This window comes from Oryzias melastigma, linkage group LG13, assembly GCF_002922805.2.
Source record: "Oryzias melastigma strain HK-1 linkage group LG13, ASM292280v2, whole genome shotgun sequence".
Lineage (NCBI taxonomy): Eukaryota > Metazoa > Chordata > Actinopteri > Beloniformes > Adrianichthyidae > Oryzias > Oryzias melastigma.
Window position 1 is genome coordinate 9,199,086 of NC_050524.1, and position 16,330 is coordinate 9,215,415.

General features: G+C 39.5%; 1 protein-coding gene across 1 annotated transcript in view; it reads right to left on the bottom strand.

Annotated features, from left to right (window-relative positions):
• nbeab (neurobeachin b) overlaps positions 1 to 16,330 on the bottom strand; it is a gene marked incomplete in the record, with an annotated part of 255,493 nt that overhangs the window by 154,407 nt on the left and 84,756 nt on the right. Inside the window, 11 exon segments of the mRNA XM_036214796.1 lie at positions 1,213 to 1,366; positions 1,493 to 1,710; positions 3,685 to 4,620; positions 4,713 to 4,905; positions 6,984 to 7,107; positions 7,206 to 7,287; positions 7,378 to 7,486; positions 9,015 to 9,107; positions 9,486 to 9,583; positions 10,793 to 10,855; positions 11,599 to 11,678. Coding sequence (XP_036070689.1) covers positions 1,213 to 1,366; positions 1,493 to 1,710; positions 3,685 to 4,620; positions 4,713 to 4,905; positions 6,984 to 7,107; positions 7,206 to 7,287; positions 7,378 to 7,486; positions 9,015 to 9,107; positions 9,486 to 9,583; positions 10,793 to 10,855; positions 11,599 to 11,678 — 2,150 coding nt within the window.

Below are 16,330 nucleotides of genomic sequence, written 5' to 3' on the forward strand. Positions count from 1 at the left end.
AAATGTCCAAAACTTTTTGATATTCTAAAATAAACTTAATTATTTTCAGGTTTAAATGTTAAATTGTTTAAGTTTCAAAATCGAAATGTCATTTTCAAACCTTTTTTTTTCAGTTTCAAATCTTTTTTTTTACTTTTACCTCTTTTTTTCCCCGTGTTTTATTTAGAAATTTTCAGAATTTAGATATTTTAAAACAGCAAAACATTTCGGATATTTTATTTTTTCTTTGGCCAAACATCAATCTTTCTTTAATTTGTTATATTTGGGTTTCAAATAATATTAGCCCCAGTTTAGCTCCATATAGTTAAATGGTTTAGTGCAACTGTCATTGAATCCAGCAAACTGTCCTGATGATGGGATTTGCAGTTAACGTTTCACTCTGGATTGTTAGCTTAATTAATGTTAGCTTTAATTAGCCATGATGCTAGCATCATTTCACCACTCAGGCACGGGTCACCTTCAGTCTGGACCATGAGCGCCTGATTCCAAAGAAGGTGGAGGAGAAAGTCCTAAACCTCCACATTGAAAACGCAGAGTGAGGTTGTTACAAAATACCAAAGTTATCCATACATGGATCTTCAAGTCGTCTACAAGCGGATGCATCAGAATTAAGCAGACCAGGAACTTGTAGCCTTCTGTTGTAACTTTTTCTTGCTGGATTTTTTTCTGCACCTGAATTACTATGATTTCAACAAATAAATACTCAATTTATTTTTTTTTTCTATGTCTTACTTCATGAAAAAAAGGCCACAAGAACACAATTTTCACTAGAACACAGAGTGTTATAAAAGTGATCCTTTATGGAGGTAAATTGAGGCCAATATTATTTGAAACCCAAATAAAACAAATTGAAAACAGTATTGGTCTTTGGCCAAAAAAAATGTAAAATGTCCAAACTTTTTACTGTAATATTGGCCCAGATTTAGCTTCATAATCCTTTTGCTTTTAGACCACTTTTATATAGAAAACCATCTGTAAATAAAAGAAGAAACAAGATATAAAAATGAAAAATCCTGATTAATAAAGAGATCAAGAAAACTGAACATAAAAGTGATTTATTCAGACTAAATATCCGTACACTGAATATAAATGGCTGAAGGTAACCTCATTCAGCAAGTACTGTATGAAAGAAGCATTTTATGAATAGAAACAGCATAGCTAACCACCACTAGATGGCAGTATTCCCCTTTGCTGACATCAGATTACACTCACAGAGGGAGACGTAGCTGCTGAGAGAAGAGGCAAAATCCCTCCACAAGCAATAATGATGTTGTCCACCATTTGTGAGATGAGATGGATGGTGTTGTGGACAAAGATGATGTTTTCATTACTGTTAACAAAGTCCATGACAGATTTGGTGGACTGGCTGCAGAGAAAAAAAGCAGAAAATCCAAAGTTATAGTCAGGGTTGAAGATTATATTTGAAATGTTCAATTTTTTAAGGTTAATAGTCAAATATTCTAATAAGTGCACATGAAATAAATGAACACACCTCCGCCACACATGGACGTCGCTCTCCAGGGCAAACAGCAGGTCGGTGAGGAGTCTCTGGTGCATGGGTGACCATTTGAACTCAGGGATGCGGAACATTGTCGTGCGCGGGCCCGGGCTGAACTGACGCCGCCGCTCCTCGGCCGTGGCCGTGCCCTGAAATCCCAGGTCCACGCGGATATCTCTTTCCGCCTGAGAAACCAAGTGTCCATGAACGCTCTGAGGGGAGCCACGTGAAAATAAAAAGTGAATTTTCAGAATGTAATCATCAGTATCATGAGGTGGAGGGGTGTGTGTTGAGGTGTATTTGTGACTTTAAGCACAAAAGCCATATTTGCCATAATAAATATATATTAATTTTCAAAAAAATGAGGCCTTTTCATGAAAAAACATCCATAAAGCAGCTAAAGCATGACAAATGATTCAGCTAAACATTGTAAAAAAACAAATTTTTTAAAACCCACCCCCATCAAAAGAGGCTACACTTCCTGACAGCAGCAGAGGAGCTGAGCAATGACTAAATCCCAGGTGATTTTTGAACAATGCTTTGCGTCCTCTCTGCCCTCCTGATCCCTCAGCTAACGATTCCAGCAGCCCAGTTTTCGGAGTCTCAGGGGGAGGACGCCTGAAGTGCACCAGGCCTCCCTGTCCCAATTACAAACACAGTGCGGGGAAATTAATGATCTTGGTGGTTCTGTTAATATGGAGCTGTTCGCTGAGGACCTGCATGTCCGGAAAATGACCCTCGTCTTCCTTTAATGGTTTAGCTCTGGCTTTGCTTCAGCATCTCAGAAATTACACGATCGCCTCATCTCCTCCATTAAAGAACTTTGTGATATTTTTGTTATAAAAAAAGGTTGATGTCTTTTGTCTCCGTTTTTATGGATGTGTATTATCTTTTGGTTTCACACAATTGACTGTATAAAAGAACCGGACCAAGTGAGTGTAATGATTTACTTCTGGATTTAAGTAAATTAAGTCAATACAATTGCTATTTTTTCGTGATACGTTCCGTTGCCATGTTGGAGCCAGATGATGTTAGTAATCAGTGATTGGTCCGAGTCGGTCTGAGCCATCGTTTCTATGGCAACCACCATTGCCAATCAGGAATGAGCTTGTTGGAAGTCCATACCTCTACTCCTGAAAGCGACTCACATTTATTGAGGCATCTGGTTGGTCAAAAAAAAAATATACCGCGTAGTAGAGCAAGAATGGATATTCTTATTGAGTTGGCCCTAAAAAGGCATTTATTTCTCTATAGAAGTCTATGGGATCCTTGGAGCCAGAAGGCACTTCCTGTTTGTATCACAAGGGGGGAGGGGGTTAGTCGGTTCAGTTCTCTCAAGTTGCATTCACACCATTGCCTGTATATAGGACATTGACTCTGTGACTCCTCCCCCCTGGCGTTCAAAACAGGAAGTACCTGCTGGATCCAAGAAGCCAAAATCCCATAGATCTCTATAAAGAAATCAACAGCTATTACGTCGTTATTAGGGTTGGGTTGATTAAAAATCGATTAATGGATCTGAATCAATTTAAGCCATAAAAGTCGATCTAATGCATAACGTTATTATAATTATTAATATGATTATTGGCGATACCCAGCCCTAGTCGTTATATTCATCAGAAGAACCATTCTTACTCTGATCCTTTTTTCTTAACATTTTCTCGCTAATCCTATTTTTTTATGATACGTTTTGTTCTTTATCGCAAGTAATAAATAGACCAATCAGATGCCTCAGTAAAAGCATATGATGCTCGCTGGCCCCGCCTCGAACGTTTGATCGACAGATTCTCCAGATCCTGCTTTCAGAGGAAGGGGTGTGGACTTCCAACAATCTTACTTGTGATTGGCCCCTGTGGTTGCCATAGAAACATTGACTCAGAACCGATTATTGTGATGCACCACTCGCTTCATTTGCTGGCATTTTCCATAGGTGATCTGTCCGTCTATATACGGTCTATGGTGTACACCACCTTCAGCAACACACATTTAATTCAAAACTTCCAATGAAAAGTAAACGTGTAAACACGCGTTTTGGTCTCTAAGCCTCTTTCAACTGTAGGTGGCGTTCACGCGCTATTAAACCGTACTAAAGGAAAAGATGAAACCCCTCCCTACTTGTCCAGTGTGAACACCATATGCTGTTCAAGAATGCGTACTCAGCGTCACGATTAACGTTTCATACTAACCTGTGTGGTGGCTGTTGTTCGAATTTTCCTCTCCTTTTCTTTGCCGTTCTCCAATGTTCCCGAGTCAGAAGTGTTGATTGTCGTCTCTAATCCACTACTAGTGTTGTCAGTCAACCGGCTCACATCAGTTGCATCTGCAACCTCTGGGACTACAGATAGGGTATTGGGTTCGGTTGCAGTCAGAAAGCTAATCCCTTCAAGGATTGTCTGTTTTTCACCCTTCACTGGGACGTCGGGTAAAGTGCTATTTGTCACGTTAGATAAAAGACTGAGTTCATTATCTGGCCTTGAGTGAGCAGGCATCTCTGGACTCTGAAGAATTAGAGCTCCGTCTGAACCCAGATCAGGTATCAGCTTGTCCTCCGTGCTGCCTTTAGCTTTAGGAAACAGGAAGTTATTGCCGCGCGGGACGCCTTCCTCATCATCCAGCGAGATAAGAGGTGTTGTGTTTTGGTCGTCCATACTGCTCTTTGGCAACAACATACAGCCGACATTATTGTTGAGCTTTCCTACTGCAGTGCAATAAACATTATCCAGCAGGGAATCGACCTCTACTAGAGATCCATTTTCAGTTTCACAGGGAAAGTCTCCATCGTCCAACTTAACCTCAGTGGCCTCCACCTTTTCAGCCTTGATGTCCACCAGAAGGTCATGAACTTCAACCCTGACTCCGCCCACTGTACCTTCTGATCCTTTGAAACTCTCCTTCCTGTCTGACAGCAGGTTGCGAGAGTCGGCGCTCTCGTATTCCGTCTCGCTTTCGGGTGTCTGGGAGTTGTCGTTCATTTCTCTCATCTCCATGACACTCGTCTGAGCAGACAGACCCGAGATGGTGCTGACCAAACCTTTCTTCCCTTTCTTGATATTCTCCTCCTCCTGACGCTGGTACTCTTCGTACATCTTAGCCAGGTACTCTTTATGTGCCTCGTATGTCACCTACAAAAAAAAACTTTGAAACTCAAATCTGCAGGAGGAAAGTCTCCCTCAGCAGCAGAGGTCAGTGTTTCTCTTTGTTGTGTAATACTCACCTTAGAGTGGGCTATCGAGAGCGTGTCCACCCACACACGCCATCCACCCCATTCATACTTAATGGCGTGGTAGAGGAGGATACGGAAGATGTTGTACACCATGTCTGAGATTTTCTGCTCTTCTGAGTTTTTGGGATTGATGTAACAAAGAGAAAACATCCAGTCCTGCCACACGGAGCACTGCAGCAGACACCTGCAACAGACACATCCAAAGATGATCCTTTTATAGTCAAAATCTGCGCTCTAACAGCCCCTTTCCTACGTTGTGGAAAGGCCCAAAGCGGTTTAGAGTCATTGCTCCCAGTCCATCCATTCACAAACCAATGGCAATGCCATATACACGCTAATCAGGCAGCGGCTGGAGGATCTAAACTTGATTTTCTGATCTTCTGATAAGAGGATGACCCCTCTACCTGTGCGCTCACTTTATTATTAATGAAGGAGTGAGTGATGATTAAGTAATCTATTGCAGCATTTACACATTCTTTATTAGATTTTTTTGAAAAGAAATAAGTGATAAAGTTGCATCTGATTGCTTACAAAATACAAGACTACAAGTCTACATTTCTTGCACAGTAATACGTTCAACACTTAAAGGGGCCATACCATGAAAAAAAACAACTTGTTAAACTTTTAAGTGTATTATCATGTTCGTTCTTCACTATAAAGAACCCCAAAGCCGTATTTTGATCCATTCATGTATTTCTGAGTATTCCTCTAAAACTGCGCTCTCAACAACAGCCCCTCCCATACCCACGAAAACTCACATGTTGACATCACAAGGTGAGAACAGCCCCTTCCAGGAGGAGTCTGCTAAACCCCCAGGCTAACACAAACACTTTCTCCCCAAAACTAGCGGCCATCAGCTTCACGACCCCCCACCCCCAGCTGGTGGTTGGTTGGATGGTTTAAAAAAAAAAAAAAAAATGATACAGCACTTAAACTTCGTAAAGAAAGTTCTGGTGAGGAATCCACAGGACATGTTGGGATGGATCCTGAATGTATCTGAAAGTGGACCAAACAGATGGGGATATTGGAAAGACAGATGGAAAAAAGGGAGAAGACTATTTCCTAGAGGAAAAAAAGGGGAAGGCTATTTCCTGGTGGAAAAAGGAAAAGGACTATTTTCTGGAGGAAAAAAAGAGCAGACTATTTCCTGGGGAAAAGGGAGCAAACCATTTTCTTGGAGGAAAAGGGGAACAGACTATTTTCTGGAGGAAAAAAGGGGCAGACTATTTCCTGATGGAAAAAGTGAACAGACTATTTCCTGGTGAAAAAATACAAGCGAGGAATTGGGACAACTGGTTTGAACATGGGCTATTGTGCAAAGGACACGTGAAAAGGATTGTTGATACGGAGAACGGAGATTGATCATGCTTCAAAGGGAAAAGAAACGTTCACAGCCAGTGCTAATCAGAACAATGTTCTCATCATTTCAATGAATTCTAAAAGGTTCATCTACTGTCTGCTTTTTTTAACCAAATTTCACCATAAAATAACCCCTTTAGCTGTCACCATTCTGTTCGTGCCAAATTTTGAGAATAAACACCCAGGCTGCACTATGTGTTCATCAATAATAACAAAAAATTTAATGTTTATTTTCATGGGTGACACACTGGCGAGGATGGCTCCAGGATGATGTCATGAAATGGGCGGTAGTCTCAAGGAGCGAAAGATGGACCCTCAGAGATCGAGTTGTTTTAGTGTTCCAAAGGTAATATATGCTCATATATATGGATATAGTTTACTTTGAAAGACTTAAAAAAATCATGGTATGGCCTCTTTTAAGATAATGTCAAGAGTATTGCTATGTCTTAGCATTCTAAACAATTGAATTGAGTTTAAGATTATTTTTTAGGAGGCCTATATTTGTTCTAATCCTATTTTTTTGTCATGTTTTTTTTCTTTATTGTAAGTTATAAACTGGCCAATCAGATGCCTCAGTGAAATCATCCTCGAACCTCTAACATTCAAAATGTTTGATTGACAGATTTGCCTAAGCCCTTTCAGTGAAAGGGGTGTGGCTTTCCAACAAGCTCGATCCTGATTGGTTACCATAGAAATGTTGACTCAGACCAATCACTGATTACTAACATTGTCTGGTTGCAACATCAGTGTCGCAGAAAAATTCCTTTTAGTTGAAACCGGAGATGTCCAGGTCTCTCTTATACAGTCAATGTGTAACCATCAATGTATGTGTTTGAAAATGATTTTTTTATTCAGTATTTACTAACACCGTCAGCGTGTAGGAAGTGACCAAATCCTGCTCACCGTCTGTTCTCCCGGCTGCTGCTAAAGAGCTTGATCATGTCTGAGAGGAAGAGCCGCCGAACCTCCATCAGCTCCGAGCTCGGAGCGCAATTCTTCAATAACGTTGCAACCACCTTGAGAATCACTGATACAACATGCGTGCAAACAGAAACAGAAAGAAGCCCACTTTCTGTCAGTTTTAATGAAATAAATCACATTTATGAAAAAGGAAAAGATGCATACTTGGATTCTGAATCTTCACAGTGGAATCAGGTTCAAGATGAGGTTTGTGAACCACCTGGGTGCACACCTGTTCTGTCAGAATCTAGAGCAGGAAGCAGAGTGAACATGTGAGACATTTTGTACCAATATCAGAGTGTTGTCTAAGCTCCTGAGAGTTAAAAAAGGTTCTTACCTCATAAAGAGTGTTGTATATAGTGACAGACAAGGTGTTTGTGTGCATCATGAGCTTCTCACCCAGAAGAGTAAAAAGGCTGTGCGTATGCATGATCTCCACTTTCCTTCTGTGGATACACACACAAATCATTCAAACGGTAAAACGGCTCGTCTGGAACTTGCTATTGGAAAAAAGGAAAAAAAATGGAAGTGTCATCATCTCGCTTGTGTGGTTTTCACCTACAGCAGCTAGGAGCTGAATAAAAAAATATCTGCTGTCACAAATTGGGTGTAATTGCTTGACGTGGATTGGATAATGAAGTTAGCCTGTCAAGAATGGCTCCAGGATACAAAAGCATGACAACAGTTTCAAACTGCACCTGTAAGCAGTACAACTATTGTTGTAATGCTAACTCGGTTGTTAACGGTTAACGGCCTAAGAGGCCAACTTTACCACACATTTTTAACACTTTTCAAAGGGAAGAAAACAGGAACATTTGTGCATAAGAAGAGTTTCCCCTATTTCTGTGCACACATGGAAGTTTTAGAAAACAAATGTACAAAATAAGCCTGGCTTGCTTTAGGGAAATGTCCCTCTCCTTTAGCTTGCATGTATATTTAATAAATAGAGCTGAAAAACCTCTTGTGCTATCCTAGGCATGTTTACATTAAAAGTGGGGTCATCTGGGCCCTACAAGAGAACATGAGGGATAAATGTGATCACCTGAGAAAATTAGTACAATACCATTATAGAGACATAGTGAGAAGCACAAATACTTCATTCTAAAACTTTCATTTCTAAATATTCTGTTTTCCTGAGCTATAGGCAGTTGCTGCAGGTCAACCATGTTGTAATATTGGGCTATGATTTTCACCACCGCTCAGATATCTACTCTTCATCTTACCGCTTTATTTTTTTTATCTCTTTGAAGAGTTTCTGTCTGCTTGCTAACTTGCTGTTGATGGAATATTCCATTGCTGCAGAGGAATGGGGGAGGATAAAAAATTAATGAGCCTTGAAATTGTTTTAGATATTTTTTTAAGTGGGGCCCCAAAATGTTGGGGGGCCCCAGGCGATTGCCAACCTTTCCTTTATGGTATGTCCAGCCCTGCGTGCAACAGCATCACCATTATGTCATAACTGCATGTAACTCACATTATTTTGACACCTTTAAAATTACAAAAAATTGTTTCCACTTGTGCTGCAAAAGATGTACACTCATTAAAACTTGAACTTAACATTCTCTTCCATCTACATTTTGGTTATCTCTGAACGTTCTGCTCAGGGTCATCAACTCTGCTCTCTAACACAAAGGGAAAAAGGTGATTTGCTGATACAGCAGGATGTGGTTTATTATTTATTTTTGCTCTGTAGGACTCTGGATTGACCTTCACCCACTATTCTCTAATGGGAATTAAAAGATTTAGGGCAGAACGCCAAGAAACGATGTGTTCCACGAAGGAGAGCATGGTCATTTGCAGAACTGGCACCTTGTCAACCATCTCTTGATCACCGAGAAACAGGAGCAGATGACTCACCTCTATGAATTCAAGTGATGACTTTATAACCATTCCTTGTTTTTGACCTCCCTGAAGTTGCTATGGTCACTGCATTGGAGGGAGAATAAAACCTACGTTTCTGGAATGATTACTTACTTGTGTCCCAAGTGTTTCAGGAAGTAACCGAGGACTTTGAGGGATTGCACGCGAAGGTTTTCACTCTTGGAGGCCAGGAGCTTGTAGATTACCCTAAAACAAACACACATCAGCAAAAGTCTGGTCTCCAGAGACACCTCTGTCACTGAAAAAGCCCAGAACTAGCAAGCTGACAACTTACTTCTGAAAGAACAAATTTGCATTAACATTGAATGTAAATCCTAATAAAAACAGGATTCTTGGAAACGCACATTCTTTAAGATCACTCACAGCAAGTTTGATTGTTCAATATTGTGAAACCGATGTGGCAATATTGTTGCTTTTCTTTCTCTTTCCTCAATTTATGAATTATTCATGCATTACAGGCGCATAGCGACAGCCAAAGAATTAAGTGTTTAGATTGATGTTAGAAAATCCCTGTTCATTTTGTGCCTGAACAGCATGTCTTTAGTCAACCCCTGGGGGGCTCACCGTATCCCATTTCTCTGGTCAAAAGCAGGGATCATGGAAGCTGGATGCTCAGACATGAGAGCCACCACCAACTGCAGCACATCATGCAGATTGTCATCCTGAAAGGCAAAGCCAGATAGGAAGATAATTACAGAGACGGAGGAGCACAAAGGGGAGCAGGCGAGGAGGGAGAATACCGCTTGTTCACTGTGCAGTTTGTTCTATATTAAGACGTAATTTGTTGGACCTGCTGTTGTCAGGGGGGCAGGAGTACAAAAGGGAGCATATATTGGAGGAAAGGTGTCCGGGCTTTCCTGCAGAAACTTTTTCAGACTCCCAGGCTAAAAGGAAAATTCCATAGGTAAATATATGGCTGCCCTACAGCAAACCCCTATAGAGAAGAATTAGTTTGTATGTTCCAACTAAAAATACTGATGCTTAAGTTACCTTGAGTGATCTCTTAAAGACTTCCTCTGATAAAAATCAAGTTTTTAACATGTATGTGTGGCATTTTTCTAATGAAAGAGACCAAATGTAATAAGAAACATTTTTCTTTTGCATTTCCGAGTATTTCTCCTTTTAAATCACTGTCTGTCAAACTGTCCGGCCCAAAAAAATACGCCTGAAAATTACAGATATTGCTTTTTATGTAGCAGCGGTTAAGATTTATGCTAGCAAGACACAGAGCTATCATAATCAGATGGGGGGTTGGGGGGAATCAGGGGCGGGGCTACTCAGCTAAATTCCAAAAGCCACGCCCCCTTAGAGGAGAATTTGGAAACAAAAGCTTCAGATCAAAATGAAAAATGGCTTTTTAAGACATTTAGGTTGTGAGATTTTGGTTTAAAAACTTCATAATCATAACTAAAACACTACTGGGAAGGTGATAGGAGAACTTTAAGTGAAGTAGAGGCCATCCTTTGTTGAAGAGTTTGGTTTTGGATCTCAATATTATTAAATGTCTGATCATTTGTTACCTTCCTTATTTTTGGGGGGAGTTAACCTTCTTTCTTAAATGGCTTCACACAAAAAACAAATTGTTTAAATGTTGTCAAAACCTGATAGTGATCTTTTAAGATTAAACATTTAAATTCCAGACTGCACCAAAGTTGTAATAAGTACATTTTATGTCAAGGAGAGACATTCAGCTTCCTCTGCTGTAGTCCTTATCCTTGCTATGCGAAGAGTAAACATCCTCAAACATCTAAAATAAAATAAATGTAGGTCAAGAGGCTAAAAACATGAGTACCCTTGAAGCTCAACTATAAAATTGCTAAAATAAAAAAAACATGTAAGCTAATTTGGAACATTAAAAAGATTTCATGTACCTCATGCGTTGTGAGCAAATAGTTCAAGATGCCTTGTAATTCGTCCTCCTTCACACCTCGATCCTAAAGGAAAGCAAAATTTAAATGTTTCCAAGCATTAAACAACTGAGAAAATACAGTAAATAAAGATGTCATCAGCATAGAATTTAACCTTTGGAAATTATTTGGAAAAAAAATGTATTTGCGCTTTAATTGCAGCAACAAACAGAGTCAATGCAAAAAAAAAAGAAAAAAACACACTTTCAAAAGGCCTCTTCATTCTTCCATCCCATTGGTTGCCAGTTACAAAATGTGACAGTATAATTATCTGCTGAGAGTTGGCATGCGGGGGGTGGGCAGCAACTTGTCATCTTAAACTGCAGCATAAAAGCCTGAAGACCCCAATCAAATCTTTAATAAGTGGTCCAGTACTTAATTTGTTCCTTTATTTAAGAGATGATCACTTTTAGAGCTGAACAATTCTCATTTTCTATGCCTGGCATCTATCAACAAAGGAAACGGTGCCGCCTTCACTCAATCCCAATGATAGAAACAGAGATGAACCGCAATTAGTCTCACTCGTAACGCTGGAACAAACACGTTTGGCTTCTTGACTGTAATGATGAAGTAATCAAGTACCAAAATTAAATATTTATTTCCTCTTGAAAAATCAAAGTTTTAATTAATATTTGATGGCACAGATGGTTTTCAGAATGTATTAAAGAGCAGATTAGCAGAAGTTATTAAAGCGGGTAAAACTGGCGCTGTCTCTATTTCCCCCACGTGTGTGAAACTGTGATGGATGTGTGAATACTGCTGGAACGTACCTTTAAAATGAGCTGCTTGAGGAAAAGTAGAATGAACGCCCGCAGAGAAGTTACTTCCTTCTGCGTGGGTCTTGGACCATCTGCAATTTGAGAGAAGCTAATGAACACTTCAGAGGAACACCATCACACAACTGCAGCTTCGATCACTTTGTGTGCTTTAAATATTTCCCCAGCTCTTAACAAATCTCCGGTGCAACTTCTTTTCTTTAGCACATAAACCTAAAGTCAAGGTGAGGTCATTAGGTGCATCCATCCCATATTTATTTATCATCCGTGCCACATTAAACCCACAGTGTCTCTCAGGAAGCCTTGGCCACAACATAGTGGCTAGGCAGTCAGCCCAAGGTCAACTTAGTCACAGCTGTCCATCACAGCGGCCAGCACCTCATTAAAACTACCCAGAATTCCTCTGCCAGTTTAAGGTCACTTTGAAACCCTTGAAGATCCCCCCACATTTGATCTATTTGTCCTACAGACATTTTACTGCATCAGATGAGCCAATTAGACACCCCGTGTAGTAAATACAACAGTACTGTTATTACAAGCACATTTTATCTCAGAGTTGATGGTGCAAGAAGCAAGTATTAACATATTTATGAAACCCAAACGAATGTAGGAAATAGTATAACATTTTATGGTAATTCATGTTTGATCTCAGTCACACAGAGGCGAGACGTTGGTATTAAATCCGGCTGTGTTAACTCACTTTTTATTTTTCCTGCTCAACAACCCAGGTGAAAAGATACTCACAATATCTTCTCCAACTGCAGAGTTATTACACGGCAGTAACTAGGTCAAATAAAACCGCAGAAGCAATTCAGAGAAAATTGGCCACTTTGCTCTGGGCTCCCTTTTCTTTCCAGCGCTGATAAACTCCAACCTTCACCTCGACCGAACACATGCTCCCTTGAAGTTATGACTGTGTTATGATGACAAATATAATGGTAGCAGACAGCTGACCATCCTGATCCTTTCACCAGTGAAAGTAATAAAGGATGAATCTCCATGAGCTTGAAGGAGCAAAGCTAATGCTAAGGCATGCCGGCGGTGATTAATAGCGGAAGAGCAGCAAACCCAGTGCAGGGACAGCGGCTGACATGGAGGAGATGATTGGAACATTATTACCACAGTTATGCTCACGCAGGAGCTGGGCAAACGCTTGTTTCTTATTCATAGATTGCATCATTTCCTGCATCTCCAGGGTGCAAAAATGAAAAGAATATTAAAAAAGCAATTTAGTCAGTGACCAGTTACAAACTCGAGACAACAAGAATAAGACTCGTTTTTCTATTCTAACTAAAACCTTCTAATAATTAAAAAGAAAATTACATTTAATCTCTCTGGGAAAAACTCATAATTGAAAAATAAATACAAAAAAAGCTCTATAGCTATTTATGGCTGTAATTACTTATAGCTGCCTTTCTAGTTTAGCCTAAATTTGACTTAAGCTATATTTGTGAAGCAGATGTGAGTACAATACTGACCTTTAACACTTAAATAGTTGGCTTTACTCTAAAAATAAAAGATACGATTTCTACGTTTTTATTAAACTTTTCAAAGGATAAAAAAAGATAAAAACAAAGGAAATTTAGCAAAAACCTTGTATGTGTATTCTGTGTCAGTTATGATGTCATGACATCAAGTTTTTATGTAATTCCAATTATTTTACAGCAGTTTTAGTCATGAATTTAAGCCACAAGCGGCGTTGTGGTGCATACACTCCGGATGCAATTCGTGCGTCAAATTTGCGCCTCTCTGTTTTTTACATGTCAAATTTACCTCTCGAGGCCTTGGAGTCACCGGCGAAGTTTTTCTGGACTTCAGTCGTTGCCACATCATGGAAAACATGGATGATGTTGAGAGAGTAGTTTGGATTTATGTTTTTTGGAGAGCTCTACAGAGGCGCCGGCAACTACGTCGTTGTATCCGGGTTCACCAGATCATTCAGAGTCTCTACCGGTTTGGTGTTCTTCACTCCTGATGGTCGTTTTAAACGTTACTTCCCTCTGTCTGTGCCCCAGTTTGAGAAATAATCAGAGAGGGAAACAATATAAATCAAACTTAAGGATCTTCTTAATTACTGTCTAAATAAGAAAATCATTGTAAGACCATGAAGCTAGAGCGATTCAGCCTGCTATGACGGTCTCTACGGAGGCTCTCCGTTTGATGGGAAACCAACCACCAGAGGGCTAGCATAACAAGCTCCACTGCCCTGGGACCGCAGCAGACGTCACTAGCTCTGTTGCAGCCCGGGCAGTGGAGCTCGTTAGATCACTACGATGTCTACCGGGCGGCTGCCTAGCGTAGTGGAAGCAGTCGCTCCAGCTGCCTGCCTTCTCCCAACAGTAACCCGGACAATCTCCGGCAACTCCACGGCCCCAACAGGTGAAGAAAATAGATTGAAGTTCAGGACGAAAATCCTGACATTGAGCTGCCATTTTAGATCTTTTTTTTCTTTGTTCGAATCACTGAAAATATCACATGTTCAAAACTGAGCACCTATAGTGGATTGTCAACTGTGCTGCGAAATGGCTTCCTATTCCCAAAATCAAAGGTCAACAACATTTTGGTTGTGGTTGTAGACTAAACTTTGTTGTATGTTTTTTAAATTCCATGTTGAATCCTCAAACAACATTTTTTTCACATTAAGGGAAAATTTAAAAAATACCAAATCTGCAAAGCTATTGCACTGTGGCATCCCATAGTAATTGTAAAATGTTTAGATATCCGCGACATGCATGTTTTGTTTTCATTAGTTGATTTTGAGATATTTTTTGAGTAAAAATTTCTGGCACTGAAATGTCTTTTTTTTTTCTTTATTTGAGGGGGTCGTTGACTGTATCAAAAATATATTTTCGCCGTGTACTGGGTGTGTGTAAATTTTGGTGAGTTGTGAGTACGTGCCAGGAGCAAAATTCTGTCACAACATGCAGTAAGAAAGAAAAAAAAAATCTAAAAACAACTTGGTCCTTGCAGTCCATGACTTACAACCAATTCTGGTGAAATAAATAACACCCAAAGACAAACATCACAGAAAAACCTTGACCTCAAGTCAAAAGTTTGAACGCACTTGTCACCGAGATTCCAATTATTCTTCTTTTTTTCCACAGAATATAAACTGAAATGCCCCAATGTTTTAAGACCCATGAATCAATAAAAACAACCAATTCCTTGTTAATTAACTGGATATATTTTCCTGATATTTTGGGACAGTCTTTGGGACTCCATTTTACAACTAAGGGAATACGTCTTTGGACTATGAGACCAGTCAAGCTGCAACTGTGTCCATCTCACTCATCTCTATGAAGCAAAACAGACGAAAGAGAAGTGGGTCCAAAGAAAATGGTCTGCCAGCTGTGGGAACATGTTGCTGGATGGGGGAAGTTTGACGGATGAGCACCTGTCTATGAATGATGGAAGCAATTCTGAGTTATAACCAAATGATACATGGCTTTAATTATATTGCATTTTCTATCAAGACCTGCAGGGAGGAAAAAAAATCTAAAAGAGGATGCTCTTTCAGATAAAAAACGAGTAGCTGGAGGAGATCTGTTTCAAATGCCCTTTCTGTCATATAATTCAACACTTCATTATTTGCTTGCCTCCCTCTCCCTTTTCCTCTTTTGTGTTTGTGTCATTCCTCAGTTAAGAAAGACAAAGAAAAAGTGCCCTGCCAAGTTAAATGAATAAATTCTTTACAGGAGGAATGCGATCCATTTTGAGAGGTCTTGCTAAAAACTCTAAAACTCTTTCAGATTCCTACTTAAAATCTTGCATTTCAGAGACGGTGACTGAGAAGTTTGCTTTTATAGTTTGATTTTAATTTATCGTATGTTGTTTGAAAAGCAATGCTCAGACTTCCTCATTAAGATCTCCTGTCTATGCCTACATTGTTCCCCTTCAGCACACATTTGTGATAAAGAATCTTAATCTGCATATTCAATTAACTGAGTCAAGACGCTACACCCACAACCATGTCAAGGTTGGAGACAGAAGCTGACATCAAGAGTCCAACCCATGGAAAATGAAAGTGATGATTGTGCAAGTGTTCAACCTTTTAACACTGGAGCTTTAGCTCTATTGTTTACAGTCCTTTCACTACTGCAAGTCTTCAACTGTTTAAGTAATTAAAGAAATTCCAGCGGTAGGTACTGGCAAGAGTTCAGGTATATGATAATACGATACATCACGATATATCCAAAGACTATAGCAGAACAATTTTGTACTTAGAAAAAAACTATATGAATATTAATACATCTTTTACTGTAATAAAATGTCAAAATTCATTTTATTTAATGATCACAACATTAGGCACTGCAGCTTTATCTCGTATTTCTTTGACCCACAAATTCATGGTGGAAACCAAAAGTAAGACGCTGAAGGGCACTTGTAAATAATTAATTAAATATCACCATGTCAATATTTTAAATCGATACCAAAATCATCAAATTAAATATCGCGATATATCGTCAAATCAATTTTTCCCTACACTCTACTTTACAGTAGTGAAATTATCACAAATCAACGTAAATCAATAGAGTCTGATGCAGACAAAATCATCGTCCAGTGCACCGTTATTCAACATTTAACAATAATAATAATAAGAATAATGCATTTTATTTGAAAGCACTTTTCAAAACACTCAAGGACACTGTACAAAGTAAAACTTATGTACAGACGTGGACAAAATTGTTCACACCCCTCAGTTAAAGAAGGACAAACCCACAATTCT